The sequence below is a fragment of the Bactrocera latifrons genome, unplaced genomic scaffold (assembly GCF_001853355.1).
Source record: "Bactrocera latifrons isolate USDA-ARS-PBARC rearing strain unplaced genomic scaffold, ASM185335v1 scaffold_205, whole genome shotgun sequence".
Lineage (NCBI taxonomy): Eukaryota > Metazoa > Arthropoda > Insecta > Diptera > Tephritidae > Bactrocera > Bactrocera latifrons.
This window is the reverse complement of record NW_017535575.1, coordinates 340,607-360,363: the sequence shown is the minus strand read 5'-3', so window position 1 is coordinate 360,363 and position 19,757 is coordinate 340,607. Positions and strand designations below refer to the sequence as shown.

General features: G+C 36.2%; 1 protein-coding gene across 6 annotated transcripts in view; it reads right to left on the bottom strand.

Annotated features, from left to right (window-relative positions):
• Positions 1 to 19,757, bottom strand: part of LOC108968152 (homeotic protein Sex combs reduced) — a 76,115-nt gene that overhangs the window by 33,638 nt on the left and 22,720 nt on the right. The window contains exons 1-3 of one of the 6 annotated variants that reach the window (XM_018931956.1): positions 19,417 to 19,501; positions 16,829 to 17,798; positions 837 to 1,850 (exon numbers count right to left, since the gene is read on the bottom strand). In XM_018931956.1, the coding sequence (XP_018787501.1) occupies positions 837 to 1,773 (937 nt within the window). In that variant the 5' untranslated portion in view covers positions 1,774 to 1,850; positions 16,829 to 17,798; positions 19,417 to 19,501. Of the gene's footprint in view, positions 1 to 836; positions 1,851 to 5,483; positions 5,600 to 16,828; positions 18,342 to 19,416; positions 19,502 to 19,757 lie in introns of those variants that run through there. The other 5 variants (XM_018931954.1, XM_018931955.1, XM_018931953.1 and 2 more) reach the window with 5 other exon arrangements.

Below are 19,757 nucleotides of genomic sequence, written 5' to 3'. Positions count from 1 at the left end.
CGCCGATATGAAAATGATCAAGATCTATGCTAGTGGGCAGCGAAAGAAATTCGAGAAAAAGAAATCCACATTTATTTATTAATAGTTTAGAATTAACAAGATGGGGTTTTCTTTGTTTTATCTTAACAATCTTAAAAATGAAAAGCCCTCATTAAATAAATTCTGAAATTAAGAAAATGTATAATATTCTTTTCACTACGGTGGACCAGTTCTTTTGGAAACTAAAATTCTTATTTTTGTATTTACACGTGTATGTACATAAGTATGTAGGAATTAAATTTCCCATATCCATGATAATTAGGAGCAGCATGTGTTTGAAAAAGTGAGAGTGGAGAGCGTGTACTGAGAGATAATATGCAGTGAGCGCGTGTATGTGCACTATCTACAATCAGTCTATCGAATATACTGCTGACACTTCTTTGCAGAGTGGTGGGTGGTGGTGATAGGCACACGAGAAGGAGAAAGGGCCATGAAAAGATTGTTTATTTGTTTTGACATAACGCTGCGTTGAAAGTTGAGGGTTCGAAGCATTGATGTTGAAGTACTACACAGTTTTGTTCTTGAAGTACTTAAAATCAAACTATAAAAATGATTTTCTTTACACCAGTGTTTGCATGATTTATTGAATCTGAGCAACGCAGACAAGCTGGTGTGAGCTCATACGCCAAATTTCAACAACATAATTTGTCTATATGAACTTTTTGATATAAACAAAATGCAAATAGTTTTGGTTATATCCTTATAATGCTATAAGGTATCTTTAATGGGGAGATGTTGATTCAAATATGTATATGCAGAGTTTGAATCAAATAATATAAAAGTGCTCGTAAACTTACTTTGTCCTAAATGTACTCTTTTCATCCACGGATAGATCTGAGGTGGGTTTTTCTTGCAGTTGCCACTATTTTGACTACTACCAGCCTCATTGCCGCTATCGCTTTCCGAGTCGCTGTCACCACCTCCAGGACTGTGCATTGGCACATTTACGTTGACGTTGACATTCACGCCAGCCCCACCGCCGCCACCGACACCGCCATGAGTGTTTGTTATGTTGGCCGCTGCTGCTGCCACTGCCAGATTCCCGCTTAAAACACTTTTATTTAGTGATCTTGCCACACTCTCCACCACCGATGTTGGTGATAGTTTCGGCGAAATCTCTCGCGTCGACAGATCTTGCGGACTGGCTAAAGACTGAGTGTTTGTGTTATTATTGCTGGTATTAGTGTTGTTATTGTTGCCGGTGGGCGTTGAGGGATCATTGGCGTATTTGCAATTAAGATTGGTTTGTTGTTGTGCTGGTTGTTGTTGGGGATGCTGTTGTTGTTGCGGATGTGATTGCTGCTGTTGGGCGGCATGTTGCGCCGTCACATGTACGTGTTGTTGCTGCTGTTGTAGAAGCAGCCGTTGAGGCTGTAATTGAGTGTAGTCCACCATGTCGGAATTTTGTTGGCCACCCCCACCTGTTCCACCTAAACTGTATGCTGCCTGATTGCCATAATGGGACTGCGGTGTATTCGGGTACAAATTTGGTGAATAAGCAGCAGCAGTTGGAAAGTAATCATTACCGCCAGGTGTACCAGCACTAGAATTGCTCTGCCCCCCGGAACCACTGCCACCGCCGCTTGCGCCAGGTCCGCTATTGCTGTTTGTGACATTTGCTCCGCCGGTGGGATTGCCCGTGTGATTTTGCTGAGGATTTATTTGTTGTGGATAGCAAGAAGCGAGAGAGTTCACGAACTGATATGAAGACATTGCAAAACAGTCGGGATCCATGTTGTCGGTATATTTAGAAGGTGAGATAATCACAAAATCTTCGGATCTGGCAATTCCTGTTTATAGCCTTTCAATCTCTGTAAATAAAAAAAGGAAATAATTTTAAGCCTTGCTCAGTTTCGTTTCAAAACTCTTATCCTTAATTTWCTTGTTCTTAGTCTAAATTGATTTCTACTATTAATATCGCTATAGTAGTTAGAGTATTGTTCAAACGAATAAATACAATCATTGTAATGGGTCAATACCTTCAAGTAATTAATTTAAGAATTTAAGATGGGTACAATTTTTGTGTACAAACGCACACGCCAGAACAGTTGAAAGCTTATTGAAAACTCTTAGCCGCAATATTCGTTGACTGGTATTAATAATAAGAAACAGACAAACGAAACAGCGTTAAAAAAAAACAGGAAAAAGGAAAGTAGACTCAAACAAGAAAGTACGTGTTTTCAAGTGAATTTGTTGTGAACAAGGAAGTATGTATATAAAAAAAATATTAACACTTTATTCTCCTGCGCACAACCTGTTTCGGTGGAAACGGGAATATAAAGCCGCCCCAACTCTAACTCATACTACTAAACGCTAGAATGAAGAAACATAATCCAACCATTAAAATACTTATTTTACACTTAAGTAACATCCAAATATCGAGAGGGCATCTAAAGGGGTTTAGTCGAAGGGGTAAGTCTTGCTCAATCATATGTTTTTGCCTTTTTTCTTTGTCTCATTTTTGTTATAAAGGTAATGCTCCGTTATTGAGAGAGAACCTATAATTTAGAGTCAGTGGGCAATTTATGCCACTGGCAACACCAGGCTTTTGTTGTTCAACGTTAAGGTTATATCGTTACTGAGCTGCATTAACATTCATACTTAGTATACCAGTATATCTACTTATAACAGCAACGTACGTTGCTTAATATGTTAATATGCGAATACAGTGAAATTCCCAAATACGGGCAGCCCGTATAACCGGACACCTTTTATAACCTGATACCTCTCATAACTGGACAATATTTATGAACCCGACGTTTTCTCCAATATTTTCATACAAAACCAATTCCTATAACCGGTAATGAGTATGTTCCTATGACCGGACACGGACACTATTTTATTCAAATCATTTCTGATAACCGAACAAGGTTTTTGTAAAATGTTTAAAGAAAATTGTGCCCAATTTGTAATTACAATTTGTATACTCTTGCAACCAGTTACTACATAATATTATAATTTATAGCAAGATAGATATAGGGTTATATATAAAAATGATCACGATGATGAGAAAAGTTGAAATTCTGTTGGATGTTCGCGCCTCCGTTCGTCCGTTCATGCAAACCAAGTACAAAAAAATATACGAGCTCGAAGATGGGTGTAATCAGACTACCGTCACGCTCCCAAATCGCCATTAACCAAAAACGTATAAAGTGCCATAACTAAGCACAAAATTAAGATATAAATTTGTAATTTGGTGCAGAGGATCGCAGTTGCAAGGGTATCTCGGAAGTGGCTCAAAAGTTTAATGAACATACCTAAACCACTCAAGCTACAACAATAAAACTTGTTAAGTATAAATCTTATAAAAACTTCTACYCCCAGTGTGAAAATAGATGAAATCGGATTATAGATCCGCTCACTCCCCAAATAACGGTACCGTTAAAAAATACTTAAAGCGCTATTTACCAGCGCGATGATATGAGAGAGCTTTAAGAGAGCTGGTGTGAAAATTGGACGATGGGCGTGACACCACCCACTGTTTTGTGAAATCCCATATCTYGGAGCTCGACCGACCGATTTCGACCAAATTTCGTACGTGACATTCTTCTGGCATTCTTAAGTCACATTGTGGAAATGGACGAAATCGGGCAACAATAACGCCTACTTCCCATATAGCGCTATTTTAAATTCCACTTGATTCGTTCAGTTTCCAGAGCACAAATCAAGAAGTAATTAATATAACAGAATAAAACTTTGCACGAATAATGTTTTTAGTGTGTGTCACTTTATGACCAAAAATAGTTTAAATCCAATAAAAACTGTTCAAGCACCTGCTACTCCGGTAGTATATATATGATATAAATAGAATGGTGTGTCAAAAATGGGACCAATCGGACCAATACTTCCCTTAGCCCACGTATACTTAATATAAACATTTTCGAAATTAAAGTAAATAAAATTGAGCTAAAACGTGGCCTATCCCCTATATAACTATTTTCGGGATTTTTGAACATTCAGCTGACTTTACTCTATATGATCGGTTTTACACCTCACAGTATTTTCTTGGCTTTGATGCATGCAAGTTGCAAGAGTATAAGAATAGCCCTTCCTTACTTGTTTTATATACGTTGTACGTTGAGTTCCAAAAACATGTTAAACAAGGAGCATTCCAAAGTAAAGTTTTTGAATCTAGCGCCMCTGGTTGCGCCATGTAGATGTCGACTGGTGCGTTAGAATGTGCTATGTTCATCGATTGTTCAGTAAATATTTTATGACATTTCATAAGTTGCAAGTGAAGTTATTGCGTTTTAAGTGTCAGTATGATTGTGTTATCGGTGCGAAAATGAGCTTTAGAACAAAGAGCCAACATTAATTTTTGTTTTAAAATTGGTAAAACTTTTACCGAAACGTTTCAATTGATGAAACAAGTTTATGGCTACGTTTTAAGAGTGGCCGTGAAGACATAAATGACGATTAACATATGAGCCAATCAAAATCCGTGATCACAAGAAATTCCATCGAAACTGTGCCTGAATTCATCAAACATCAGCCGAAATCATCATTAAAATTCATGAAAATCTCCAAAGCATTGATTTATAGCATTTTGACCGAACATTTGGGCTTCCGCACAAATTGACTGACGACCAAAAATTGCTCAAAATTCAACATTCGAAAGACAACATTAAAGAAGTCAAAAAGGACAAAAACTTCCTACACTATATTGTGACTGGTGACAAAACGTGGTGTTCCCAATATGATCCCGAAACTAAACGCCAGAGTGCTGAGTGGAAGGCACCGGACGACCCGAAACCCAAAAAATTGGACGTGGAGAAGTCAAAAGTGAAGACAATGCTATGTTTTTATAATTCCAAGGGTATTATCCACAAAGAATTTGTTCAAACCGGCCAAAACGTTAATGCGGTATTTTACCTTGGAGTTTTGAAGCGTTTGGTGCGCCGTAATCGACGTGTTCGGCCCGAATATCGCGAAAGTTGGCGTTTGTTGCACGATAATGCGACGCTTGTGAGCGATTATTTGACAAAAAATCAGCTTTTAACTATTAACGTCTTCCCATATTCACCTGATATGGCACCGTGCGACTTCTTCCTTTTTGGAAAAATGAATTTGCCTCCGAAAAGAAAGCGATATGCAGACGTAGATTCCATTTAAAAGGCTTGCACCGGCATACTGGCGGCTATAGCGGCCAACGAGCTAAAACACTCCTTCGACATGCTTTTGGATCATGCAAAAAGCTGTATTGAAGCAGAAGGAGACTATTTTGAATAGAATAAATTGATTTTGCCCGAAAAAACCATTTGTTCTTGTCCTTTACTTTGGAACCCCCCTTGAATATGTATAAATTCCGAAAGTTTTAAAATCTGTAATATTTTTAAGGTCACATGAAGAGTTTTCTATAAGATGAACATTTTAATTTACAATTTTATTTATAAATTGTAATGAATTTTATTTTTATCTGGGTACTCAAGAACACCTGTTCTTACCTTAACTTTGAAAAGCAACAATGTGGAATCCACATATAGGTTAAGTGAGGCAACGTTGAATAGTTTGCTTCCAAGTTCATTCAAAACAACGGCAAGTGATGTAATGAGAATAAACTCCATAGTGACAATGGCAGCCGCTAGCGGTGGAAACAATGTAGTCGAATAGAAGAAGTGCAGAAGCTAAAACGGGTTCGCTAGGCTGGTATTATCGATTAATTTGCCAAAAAGGCAAAACATTTCTCGGCTTTAGTTGGCTGTGTTAGTGCGAATACCCATCAGTGAATAAGAGCTGTATGAATGCGGATGTAGGAAATATACAAACATATATATTGGATTTTATTACTCAACACAGCTCAAATGGTTACATTTATCCTCAAAGAGCACTATATGTAACTGTAGTGTGTACATACATAGTTGTGGTTGTAAAGGTTTTTGACTAACTAACATTTGCTAAGTTGCCATTACGCCATCGCTGAYGGGGTATAATTGAATTTCCAACCTAATTAGTCTAAATATACTGTGATCAAATTAAAAGGTGAATTTTGTTCATTTCATCTACTTTAAAGTAATCTCCTCCCGCTGTAATATGGCCATCAGAGCCTTCTTTGATACAGCTTTTGTATCCTCAATTGAGTCAAAACAGTGCCCTCGGAGTGGTCATGTGAATTTGCTGAATAGCCAGAAGTTACACGAAACTAAATCAAGCGGATGCGGTGGTTGCGCAACGATATTAGTTGAAAATGTGGCGAAATGATCACGATTAACCAATGCATTATGAGATGGTGCATTATCGCACTTCTTAGTGTATAAATTAAAAATTCCTTTCAATTTGATCACAGGCATATTTTAAATTCTATTCAGTTGCAAAAACGTCACGGCGTATTAATGTAAGAAGGAAAAGTTAGTTTTAGATAATACCACAAACAAAGGTGGAAATCACACCGTCCCTGATGATAGAAACAGTCAGAAAGTCGGTATGGTTAGAACTAGATGATGTCAAAATAACGTCGCGAGCTCGCGACAATACAACAGCCTCGAACCGTGTGATAGGGAAAAATTTAGTTGAGGTCCTAAGGATGTATATACAGTCGATGCTCGCAAATTAGAACCCTCAGTAATTAGAATTTCCAGAAATTAGAATCAGAGTTTGCATTACATTAAATATTCTGAAAATAGAATCAATAATTTAGTATTTGTAACTGACTTCTTCTTCTTCTTGATTGGCGTACACACCGCTTACGGGATTATAACCGAGTTAACAACAGCGCGCCAGTCGTTCCTTCTTTTCRCTACGTGGCGCCAATTGGATATTCCAAGCGAAGCCAGGTCCTTCTCCACTTGGTTCTTCCAACGGAGTGGAGGTCTTCCTCTTCCTCTGCTTCCTCCGGCGGGTACTGCGTCGAATACTTTCAGAGCTAGAGTATTTTCGTCCATTCGGACARCATGACCTAGCCAGCGTAGCCGCTGTCTTCTAATTCGCTGAACTATGTCAATGTCGTCGTATATCTCTCGTATTCTCTCGAAAACTCGCAACGACTCATCTGTTGTTTTCATCGTGCAAGGCTCTGCACCCTGTAGTGAGTGACTTGTAGAGTTTGGTTTTTGTTCATCGAGAGAGGACTTTATTTCTCAATTGTCTACTAAGAGGCTGACATTGTTGGTGGTGTTTCCACTGGTTTCAAGATAGACGAAATTATCTACGACTTCAAAGTTATGACCGTCAACAGTGACGTGAGTGCCAAGTCGCGAGTGCGACGATTGTTTGTTTGATGACAGGAGATATTTCGTCTCACCCTCCAGACTCCACAACCAGATCCTTTTGTTTTGCTTCCTTGTCCAGTCTGGAGAAACCAGAAGTAATGGCGCTGGTGTTGAGGCCGATGATATCAATATCATCCTCCTCGATTCTGACGGAGCTTTTGGTGCTGGTCAACGTCAGCTTACACAGCCGTATAAGTTTTGCGGGGATACCAAATTCAGACATCGCGGCGTAAAGGCAGCTCCTTTTCGTGCTGTCGAAAGCAGCTTTGAAAGCGACGAAGAGGTGGCGAGTGTTGATTCTCTTTTCACGGTTCTTTTCCCAGATTTGGCACATGGTGAATATCTGGTCGGCTGTTGATTTTCCAGGTGTGAAGCCACACTGATAAGGTCCAATCAGTTTGTTGACGGTGGGCTTTAATCTTTCACACAATACGCTCGATGGAACCTTATATGCAATATTGAGGAGGCTTATCCCACGGTAGTTGGCGCAKATTGTGGGGTCTCCTTTTTTGAGGATTGGACATATCACACTTAAATTTCAATCGTTGGGCATGCTTTCGTCCGACCATATTTCACAAAGAAGCTGATGCATGCTCCTTATCAGTTCTTCGCCGCCGTGTTNCACACTTAAATTTCAATCGTTGGGCATGCTTTCGTCCGACCATATTTCACAAAGAAGCTGATGCATGCTCCTTATCAGTTCTTCGCCGCCGTGTTTGAATAGCTCAGCCGGCCCCCGCCGATTTGTTGTTCTTCAGGCGGGTAATTGCTATTCGAACTTCTTCCTGGTCCGGCAATGGAACGTCTGCTCCATCGTCGTCGATTGTGGAAGCGAGCTCGCCTTCTCCTGGCGTTGTGAGTTCACTGCCATTCAGCAGGCTGGAGAAGTGTTCCCTCTATAATTTAAGTACGCTTTGGGCATCGGTGACTAAATCACCTTTGGATGTTCTAGAAGAGGATGCTCCGGTCTTAAAACCTTCTGTAAGCCGCCGAATTTTTTCGTAGAGTTTTCGAGCATTACCCCTGTCGGCCAGCTTATCAAGCTCTTCGTACTCACGCATATCGGCCCCTTTTTTTTCTGTCTGCAAATGCGTCTCGCTTCCCTCTTAAACTCTCGGTATCTATCCCATCCCGCACGTGTTGTGGTCGATCGTAACGTTGCGAGGTAGGCAGCCTGTTTTCTCTAACTATAACTGATTATGTCAAGTAAAAATTGATTAGAGTGGAAATTCGTGATCGTTTTGAAAATTATCGTTATTATCTTTTTTTAATGAGAACATAACAATTTATAACATATATATTACATTTAGTGTAATTGGAGTGCGTTTCTGTGTTTTGTTGAATCCACTTTTGATTTAAAGTGTACTTGCTTGTGTGTTTAATTGAACATGATCTTCGAAAATTTGTTACCATATTGAGGGTAATTTCATAATGACACTCTTGAGAAATCCTTGTTCCTTTTGGCAAAATATTAGGACAGTTGAAAAACCATTTGTGAAAGGCAGGAACAGGTCGTAATCACTGGGTGTTACGCTCATATGATTATCCCAACCGATCAGTCCAAATTAAGTCTGACCATAGAGGAGCAGCTGATAGTATATGATTTCCTGGACAACTCACCAGACACATAGAAAATCCTTCCAGAGCGTCAACCAATTTTCACAATACTGACTTAAGCAATTTCGAAGCTGCCTGAGAAGTTTCTTAGTACGAAAACTTATCTTTCCAACAGCCGGTCGTACTTATAGGTATGCAATATGAAATACGGATTACTAAAGCCATCTACTAAAAGAATAAGAATAATATCTAGATCTTATTAATAGTATGTGAATGGTGSCTTCATTGTATTATTCGTGAAATTTATTATTTAATTTACTAAACAATATAATCCAAAAAACAATCTCTCTGAAGTAAAATTTAGAGACTTCTGACTACATCATGCTCCGTATGCAAGTACAATAGATTTTTCTAAAATCTAAAATTACGTTTATTTTGAGATGGAGAAGAAGCAGAATATAACACAATGTGAATTCCCTTCGAATTTTGCCATAAGCGACGTCCCCACAAATGCCCATAAATTTTATTTTCGATCGTCAGGAATTGCTTTCGTTCTGTTAAAGAGTAATAGTTCGTGCGACAAGCAGTTCAATTGGTGTTAATTAAATCCATGAATAATAAATATTTTGAATGYAAATGAAAATGAACTAGAAAGAAATTTCTGAGCACCGCAAAGCGCTCGAGGGTTTCATTAAATTGGCGCTAAAATACTAGCATAAATATTTATGTACTTATAGTCATATAAGAATCTACACATTAGCTACATATACAGTACGATAGATACAAACAAAAAAAGTGCGCGCAGACGCAATAGTTACTAGCTGCCTTCTCGGATCTATGGCTGTTTGTTTGTGCAACTAACACTGTCTAACTCAAAGTCGGCTTTTGTCTGCGCGCTTGATTGTCTTATGAGAAAGTAATAAATTATTTCAATTCGTTTCTGCGACAGTTGGGCATTTATTCGTTTCCTTCCTCACATTTGCAGCTCGCACTTGAAGTATACACAGATGCGCGTGCATGTGTACTCGTATATGTAAGTATGACGGCTAAAAGTAGTGAATTAAATATGTATGTGTGTGTTTATTCGAAGGTGAATAGGCATGTGTATTTAAATAGACAATCATATGTTCATGAATATACTTTTCCTCATACATGTATATACATATACATACATATATATTAAATAAATACATATCTATACTGTTGTTAAGGTCTTTTACGCCCATATGACATTTTTTATTTGTTTTCTTCATAATTGCATTTCGATATAGGGTCGACCCTTCTTCATTTATGTAAGTAAATATTTTCGATTAAAAGACCTTTGTGCAAAGTGATAATAATTAAACCGCAGAACGAATTTGAAATAAAACAGGTAAGAGCGAATCCTCTTTGATAACATTTTTTTCATTTCAGTAACTAAAATCGGTTTAGGTAATACTATAAATCAGTAGAAATCGACACTTGAAGAAGGTTCACATAATGTGACAGTTCTGTATTTCTTATTTGGCGGGTTTTTCATAAGTTCATTAGTTGTGAAAGTATGTAAATTTTTTGACGTATCATTTTGTGTCAAAGAAAAAATATACATAAATACTTAAATGCGTATTTTTAGAAAGTCCAACGAAAGAATAAATAAGTTCAGAAACAGAAAATAACTGTTATTACATAACTTTTGACTACAAATTATTAGGATCAGATATATATGTATGTATAGTAGTATACTTTGTTTTTAGTAGGTTATACATATATTCTTTCGAGATACAAAATTTTACACTAGAAAACTTCTCAAAGGTATGAATTTGAGTGGACAAAACTTAAGCGGCCCCTAGATTTTATTAGGAAAGGCATTATCACGCTACTACATAAGTACGTTATTCGTCGAAGACGTTGACAATAAACCGTTGCAAACATTATTGAGAGTTTTTTTAAGAGATTGTTGACGGTGTCACTGTTCAGTTGCTATTAAGTGTTTATAATCAAAAATAATTATTCATCCGATTTTAAAAATAAGTGCTTGGAAAACAGATTATGCATGCAGTGAACTTACTGGGGACAGCTGAGGAAGACAGCGAAAACTACATAAAGAGGCGATTTATTGATCAAAATGGTTATCCAAATCGATTCTACTTTTGTTAAAAGTTAATGCAAGAACAAATAGAAGGCGAGCTGTTGAGGTCTGGTTGTTTTGTCTTCGTCCAGCTAGAAAGGCTTTTCTTTTAGAAAGGCCTGGCTCATATTAGCTCATCTCAATTGGAGTTAATTGGAGTCAATGTTATATTCTATAAGCACGGGATTCGACCTCTTCATAGAATAAATGGAATAATGGACCAGTTTGTTTACATCGAAATTTAAAAAAAAACACGTTTCTACCGTATTCTGAAGAGAAAATGCCACTTAACTGGAGCTTTCAGCAGGAAAACGATCCTAAGCGTAACTATCGACAATGTAAAACTTGATTACGAAGACACGGAATCGATAACTTATGACAGATCGAAAATCAGCTTTTTGAACCTCGGGCAATGCAAAGGTATTTTTACAGCAAAGGTAGGTAGAGTCGAGGTCTGACAAAACTTGGTACAATATTTCCAAACAGATTGTTAAGATACTTTTCTTATATTTTTCCCATTAGTACCTTCGCAACCTCATTGGATTAAATCGATTGTAAATATATATATTTTTCTTAACTTACGGTGTGATTACTATAACCACTGTATATGCGGCATGCGCACAGAATTAATCTAAAATCCTTCAAATGCATAAACATGTCAAAAATGCCGGCTAAGCAAAAGAAAAAAATTGGCATATTGTAACTGAAATGAAAAACACAAATATTAATAATAAATAAAATATTTTTAGACATATGTAATGTACATATGTCAATGAATATGTATACGAACATATTTAAAGCACTTAGATATCTAGCACTAATAGAATGGCAAGACTAAATATCGTTCAATGAAGACTTTACTTAAAATGTATTAAGTCTAGTTTTCGATTATAAAAGAAAATTGGGCATTCTTATAAAAATATGCAAACCTTTAAATAATATTATCTACAAATTCTGCAATTACAGTTTAAGCGAAAGAGTTCAGTTAAGTTTTTTAATATATAAATTCACTCTCATATGCTTTTTAAGTTGCTTCTCGTGACTATACTATATTATACAATTAACAGGGTATATGAATTAGTCATGAAGTCTGTAACACCCAGAAGTGAAGCGACGGAGACACTTTAAAATACATTTGTATGTACATCTGTGTATAAATGATGAGTATTACGAGACAATACTCCGTCTGTATATGGGAGAACTACTCCCTGAAGTGCATATTTAAAGTACTTATACACTAGTGCAAGTACAACCTGCTAAGCATCCCGAATATGTATATATTTAATTTATATTATCTTTATTATCGATATATGTATGTACACTTAACTTTGATTTTATGAATTCAATAAATCATAATTTTTTACAAAGTAAAAAAAGGTTATTGCATATTTGTCAATATGGGCGGTGTTTCGCTCACTATCAATCGCATACAAAATGGGTCTTCATACAGTAAGTACACACCAACACCACATTACATGTAGATATATACATACATATACGAGAAGATGTGTATTTACAAACAGTTCATAAATGGAAATATGAATTTCAAGGCAGTTGCGCACGCGCATTCACCGCACCGCTCACACACTTTGTGTTGGCCACACCAGGCAGGCATCAAATAGTGTGAGCTCATGTCGAATACTTGTTACTGTGTTTGTTCGCAGCCCATTAAAAATCCATAAACATTTGTAAGCACCTCGTAAAAACAGTCATAAATATTTTTTATGCATTTTTCGGTTTGCCTCATGAATGCTTAGTTTTTGTTGTTGGTATCCTCTTAAATACATTATGACTGRATGTTGGGTTTTGTCCGGTTGTCGTTGTTTCCATTGTGCGTACTCATAATTTTCAGACATTAATGATTTTTCAATTTTTGCGTCATTATTATTGGTGGATGGCTTATTTTATGGTAATTGTGCGGTTTCGAACAACCGAAATGGGTCTCCTCAAGGCGAAGATAGCACTGCATGGTGGCCATTGTTATCCTTTATGTGCGGTTATGGATAGGCCGAAGTGGGTGATAATGGTTTTCTTTGTTGTGGTTATTGTGCCCTTTTTGTTTTTGTGAGTTTGTTTTCCATTTTATGCCATATTGAATTGAACTCAACAATTCTGTTGTTACTCAATTTTTATGGGTTTATAATTAACTGTGGGATTCCTGAGACAGACAACTCAATGAATGCGCCAAGTTCAGAATATGTTTTAAGTATGTTGTTTTATGGTGTTGAAGTCGACTAATAAAAAACAGTTTCCTTTTTAAATGTTGTGTCAAACGAATTTATAATGGTTTTGTAATACTTGCTTTGTTTTTTAATTACGTTTGCACATATGTATCTGTTTGTAAGCTTTATTATACATGAAGTTTATCTAATTTCTTCATTAATAATTTGTTTCTGATTTTTATACTCTGAAATGAGTAAGTTTGCAACGAAGTTTGTAGCACCCAGAATAAAATGTCGGACACTCTTTATCATGTACATAGTTACATTAATTTGGCCATGGCCGTTTGTCTGTCTGTCAGTATATACGTGAATTAGTCGCTCAGTTTTTGAGATGTCGTAATAAAATCTTTCGCACGTCCTTGTCTCCTCGAACAGCTGCTTATTTGGGAGAACTGCTTTTGTCGGACCATTATAGCAAATATACTATATATGATAGATACTAAACAATTGGAAACAATTCCTTGTATGGAAAGCCAATTTATTTAACAATTTATTTTCACAAAGTTTAGCATGGATTATTGTTCAAAGCAATGTTACAATTTACGAATAAATTGGTCACATCACACCGTTATAAGATATGCATAGCTGTCATACAACCGGCCGATCAAAATCGTTTCTTGTTTTGAAATGAATTTCGCACATTTTGATTTTCTGCTAACTTCGTTGAGCCATTTGCTGTTGTTTCCTTACATAATTTGCGTTTGGATAGCGTGCAGGCTTCTGAGCGTTGTCGTTAATGTAAACAAATGTACTCAGTCACTTATTGTACAATATTTGGCTCTTAAAATTCTTTCCGAATAAGTTGCAGCACCGCATTCGTTATGAAAGTTTGTCATAGAAAAAACAAGGACAATAAATATCAGTCTCTTAAGAGCTTGCGTGATGTCTGATGTCGTTTTCATTTCTGATTTATAACCAGAAAAGGACTAAGGTGAAATGTCCTTTGAAATGTGAAGTTTTATTATGTGCTGCGCATCCCTAATATAGGTTTGATTTCTTTGATATAATTGGCGATGAATACTATTACATACTATGTATGACTTAAAATGGTAAGGTACTTTGAGAAAAGAAAGCTTGTATCTGGGCGTCTGTTGTGTAAAAGTTAGCTCAACGGAAGAACGGATTCTGACGTTCTGATTATAATTTTAACTTGAAAATTTGAATCGACTTACTAATGCGGCCACTTTCGTGTGGTGCAGAAAAAATATGAAACAATTTCTGTTAATAAGAGAAAATAAAAGGAAAGACAGAGTTAGATTTTTTTAAGCGACGAAATTTGCCAATCGATGAGACACAAACATCAAGGCGCCATTCATTTTCTGATCAGCGAACAATGCGATGTTCTAGTGAGTCTCTTCTCGTAATTGACTTAATCTAGCACGCATGACATTTGTTTAGCCACATTGTGCAATAGTTTGGACTAAATGAATTGGAGTGCCTCAGTGCTTATATCTTTGAACATTTATTTGCATACCACCCGCTGGATATCTGCTAAGTGCACAGTGTGTAAAGAACAGCGAGAAGGGACTTTTTGCCTAATTTTACCTCTTTTAAAGAATTGGCTTAACAATCTATTTATGTATGCATATTGTGAATACATATGGATTAAAGAAATAAATACTTTCACTTTCACTCACTCATTCCCTCAATGCTGCTATGGACTAGCACATATTATTTGAACACCATGTGCGTTTCATTTTTGGTTTACATTATGAAATTAGAGTCTTCTGCGTACTCACATTCATGAGGAGTTCTTGCATAATATCTTGCTATTTAAGTAAGCGCGTTAACATCCGCTTTCTCTGAATAGTGTTTAAATCGAAATATATTTGAATTATGTTGGTATGCATCGGCATACTTACATATGCTACTTTTTAGTCGCGTACCCGCATTAAGAAACTGTTCAAACTGTGATCAGCATGACTTCTCTGTCTTCCAAAAATGCAATACATCAGAGGTGGACTACCTCCACTCGGTAAATCGAATCGTAATCGTATTGTATTCTACCCAAAATGCAGTACACAGCGTTTCATAAGACTATAGGTCTGCTTAGCATGGCGCAGATAGTTGAATAAAATTTATTAGCCCTATTTGAGCTGTCTTAATATGTAAAGTATACTCTCTAGCATATATATGCAAATATATATTTATATGTATTAGCAACGTACGAGATATAGTTTTGTGTATATTATTTGTTTCACTTTATTTTCCCCGCAACATTCGCCCTTTCGATCTTAATTATTTTGAAAACACATGCATTCATTTTAATGAAGTGAAAAGTTTTTCMCCGATAAGTGACACGCGAGCCTTCCTAAGCGCAGTAGACGTATAACAATGTTACGGCGATTTTTAATACTTTTAATCATAATGAGTTTGACCCCAGTGAAATCTTTCTAAGCCAATGGATTGCGATTATATTCAATGTTAATTAACAATAGTTTAGATCCAATATATGTAGTTTTTCCTTCGGATGATAATATTTGCGACTTCTTGGAGTTGCTTACTTTAAAATAATCTAAAGTGACAATAATAATGTAAATAAGAAAATTCGTTTACTTAAAACGCCCAGCATACTAAAAAAATCGTACTTGCGAATTACAAAATTATCTAAAATTATCTTATAGAAAAACTGGAAAGTTTTATAAGCGGAGGGAAAAGTGAATGTGTTCGTGTGCTTTTTTAAAGTTCACTATACCTTGAACAGGGTATTGAAATGAAACTGGTAAAATCCAGATGGAAACGTCCGAGACCCTATAATATATGTACTACATATATTAATGATCGGCATGACAGCTGAGACAATGTGCTTCGTTTATTATATGTGAACTAGTCCTTCAGTTTTTGAGGTACCGATTTGAAATTTCGTGTCTCCTTCTTGCCACGCTGCTCAGTCGTTAGAAAATATCAGTCTACTACAGCGTATAGCTTTCATACAAACTGAGCTATTAAAATCAAGTCTTTGATTGGATAAATATTTTATTTGTTCAGAGTATTACAGCTTCGATGCAATCGAACTTAGCTTTTTCGTGTTTACTGTTGATTTGAACAATGTTTCGACTCAGTTGTTGTTTTTCAAAATACACATTAGGCTTATATAATGTTTTAAAAACGTACTATTTGCAACTAAACATAATTTGCGGTATCCGTTATTTACTTCATTACATATAACAATTAATAGCCGTCGGTTTTATTGTAGTAATATTGTTTTCTTTTTAAGCCGTCGTAATCATAATAATTAATTGTTGATTCACTTCCGAAACTCTTGTGTTCCATATACTAATTACATTTTATCAGCGTCGGTTAGTGATGAAATCTTCAAGTAAAGGAATGAAATCATTTTAAAGCTTTGAAGCGCATAATATACTCACTGGATAAGGCCAACATAAATGTATATATTAAACATAAAGTAATCCAAATTTACAAAATATACCAATATCTGCACCTATACGGATTTCACAATAAACCTTTACATATGTATGTGAGATCTCTAAACCGATGTTACCGAAATGTCTGATTATTGCTACGGTAGGATCAACCGCGTCCCTTTTATCCACGCTTACCGTACATATAAGATAAAAGTACTCCATCCGTAAATTATTACTAAATACAACAGAGAAAGTTTAAAGACAGTGTTCGATCCGAAAGATGTGTAAATTAATTTATAATATAATATTTTATAAGATTGGGATGGAACTCACCTAAGCAAATCTTATGCACAGATATGGATGTCGCGTTCTTCGTTTACGATTAGTATTTGTTGTATGTTATCTTTTGTTTCCGCTTTAGTTTAAGAATTCTATATTAAACTGTAAAATTGTCGCAGTATTTTTTGCACCAATTCTATGTTTACCATGCACACCATTCACTATAAATAGCATTGATTATAAACATAATATAATGACCCAATAAGACGCATGTAGCCATAAATCAAACGAGACTGTCACAATTCTCACTAACTGCCGTCGCCGTCGCCGTTGTTGCAGGTTGTAATTTTCAACTTTAATTTCACAATGCCCGTAGCGGTTATTCGGGTGGCTAATTGTTATTGGTCGGCACACACAGATGTTACTTTTTCTTTTCGGTGAGTTGTTGGCCGAAGATAAAGCGCCCTGCTACTATATTTTTATTGCAACAAGATGGATTTGCAGTGATGGTGGCGTTTGGTTAGTTCCCGTCGTTGACAACTGAACTCTAAGCAATTGTGTTGTTCCGTATTGAACTAGATACTTGGGTTCAGTTGATCGGTCAATATGCCGACATTGTGCTATTGCGGCGAAAATAGATGTAATAATTTGCTGCTAGTCTGGGGAAGCGTGATGTTGTACTCGATCACATAAATTAAATAAATGGTGACAATGTAGGCAACTATTCACTTTGTTGAGTTTTAAAATTATGGATGTTTCTGTTGTATTTACTCGTGTTTTTCTGTTTGTAATAATATTTCGAACGAAATAGTATTTCGTATTAGTTTGAAATAAACATGGATGTAATCGCTTATCGACGAATTATGCGAATTTAAATTGGATATTGCAATACTTTTTATTGAGAGCGTGTTTCTTTTTTAGCTTGATATTTTCTCAGTTATTCATTTTTTAAAACACAGGATTGAAGCGTCAATAATCCACATTACATATATTTTTTTTCTCATGACATAACCCGTCGCGTATCCTTTAATAATTTAAACACATTTAAATTCGAATCTTACGATCACTTTTATTTCATTCATCCATTGTTATTAATTGTATAAAAAATAGGAGTTTCGTTAATTTGCAAGCAGTCCCGCGAACTGTTGCTGCTTTGATTTACGAGTCGCCATCAACGGCGATGCGATTTGAATCACCATCAGTTATAGGCTAAAGTCGTTGGCTAATAATCCATCATTAATTATCGGAATACACGACGTCGGTACACCTTACGCACAGGCAGCCTACCATAAGTATTTTACACTGAACTAGTTAAATTAATGGCTGATGGCGACAATCTGATGGGATCTGTTCGGATCGCATCGGTTAGTTAGTTTGATTGAACTTAGAAGTGTTTAACCCGAGAATACGTGCTCAAAGCGCCAATGTTTCTGTTTGACTACTTGGACATAATTCAAATCACAAACATCTCGGCATCAATAAAAAAACTCCTCTGCTCTGCGATTGTAGCAGCGCCGCATATATTCCAATAGCGCATACATACGTAGCCGTATGTGTGGCTGTCTGTACACACAGTCTAAATATGTATTACTCGCGAGTAGCTGCTGATATCCAATTGTAGCAGGGACTACGCGACTCCGGTAGTGAGTACAAGTGAGTATGAGAAAAAGAGCGCTCGTTATAGCAGAAGCGGGGAGTAGGATTGAATAAAATGCATTACATTATTTATAAAAGGTCGGAGAGTATAAAAAACTGAGAAAAAATTTATATCGAAAAAATTAAGAACAAGCAAAAATGGAAATATTCGAATCAACGTAGACGAATGCCCGACCCTCTATAGCAGTAAAATAAAAGACGAAGATAACAACATTGAAACGGCGCTGCCAATGCCAACCTGGCTACTTCGGTCGAGCTGGCTCGTCCATTGCGCTCACTCGCATTGGTACAGAAAGAAGCCAAGGCAATGTCTTTTGGCCTACCCGCCGACTCGAGTCTGTGAGTATGTGGTTGTTTGTACATGGGTACATGTATGATATGTGGTGAACCAGCGCTTGTCTCAATTGAATTGATATGCCTTTATTTGTGGTGTTTGTCTACATGTCCATACGTACATTTATTCGAATAATAAATTCTGCGAAACCAGAAATTGTCGATTTCGAAAATAAAGAGCAAATGCCTGCGTTGAGATTCTCAATTTATATGACTTCCTCTATATACATATACACGTGTATATGTATGTATTTTAGTTCTCGATCTTAGATACTATGCTCAGTACGTGAATTCATACTCAATTATGCTTGTCTGCTTCATTTTCGAATTTAGATTTTTCGATTATCACACAATGTCTATGCGTGTTTTATTCATACATGTGCTGTATACGTACACAAGTAATAAATGTGAAGGTGTGCATCATTTGAAGGATCACATTCAATATTTGCGAATATTTAAATTGTGGAGCTAAGCCGTTTTCGATTAGAGAATAAAATCATAAAAGTATATACATGTATGTGTATATAGGAATTATATTGGAAAAATCTTACAACAATAAATATGGCTGTATAAGTAAAATTACACTAAAAGTTAAATTTTAGTCTCGGTTATACTGAACAATAATTCTGTGTTTTAAAAAAATTGATATGCACCTTTCTAAATATGTTTTAAATATTACTGTTTATACAATCTATTTTCAGAGAGTCATTTCCCACCGTCATAGGTATTCAAATTAATATTTAACGTTTTCAGACGGTGCTTACTACTGACATATAGCCATTATCTCAGCAAACAGGGTGTTTAGAAGTTTGATTAGTCACTCATAGTCAATAACAATAGATGTACATTTGTGCACTCAAAATCGTTATTGAAAAGCCATTTGCATTGCAATATAATGCAGTAGATGTCACATTGATATTTTTCTTCCGACCAAACTTTTAATACATGTATGTAGTTAAAATGTAGTATTTTCTTTTAAATTTAAAATTTTCTG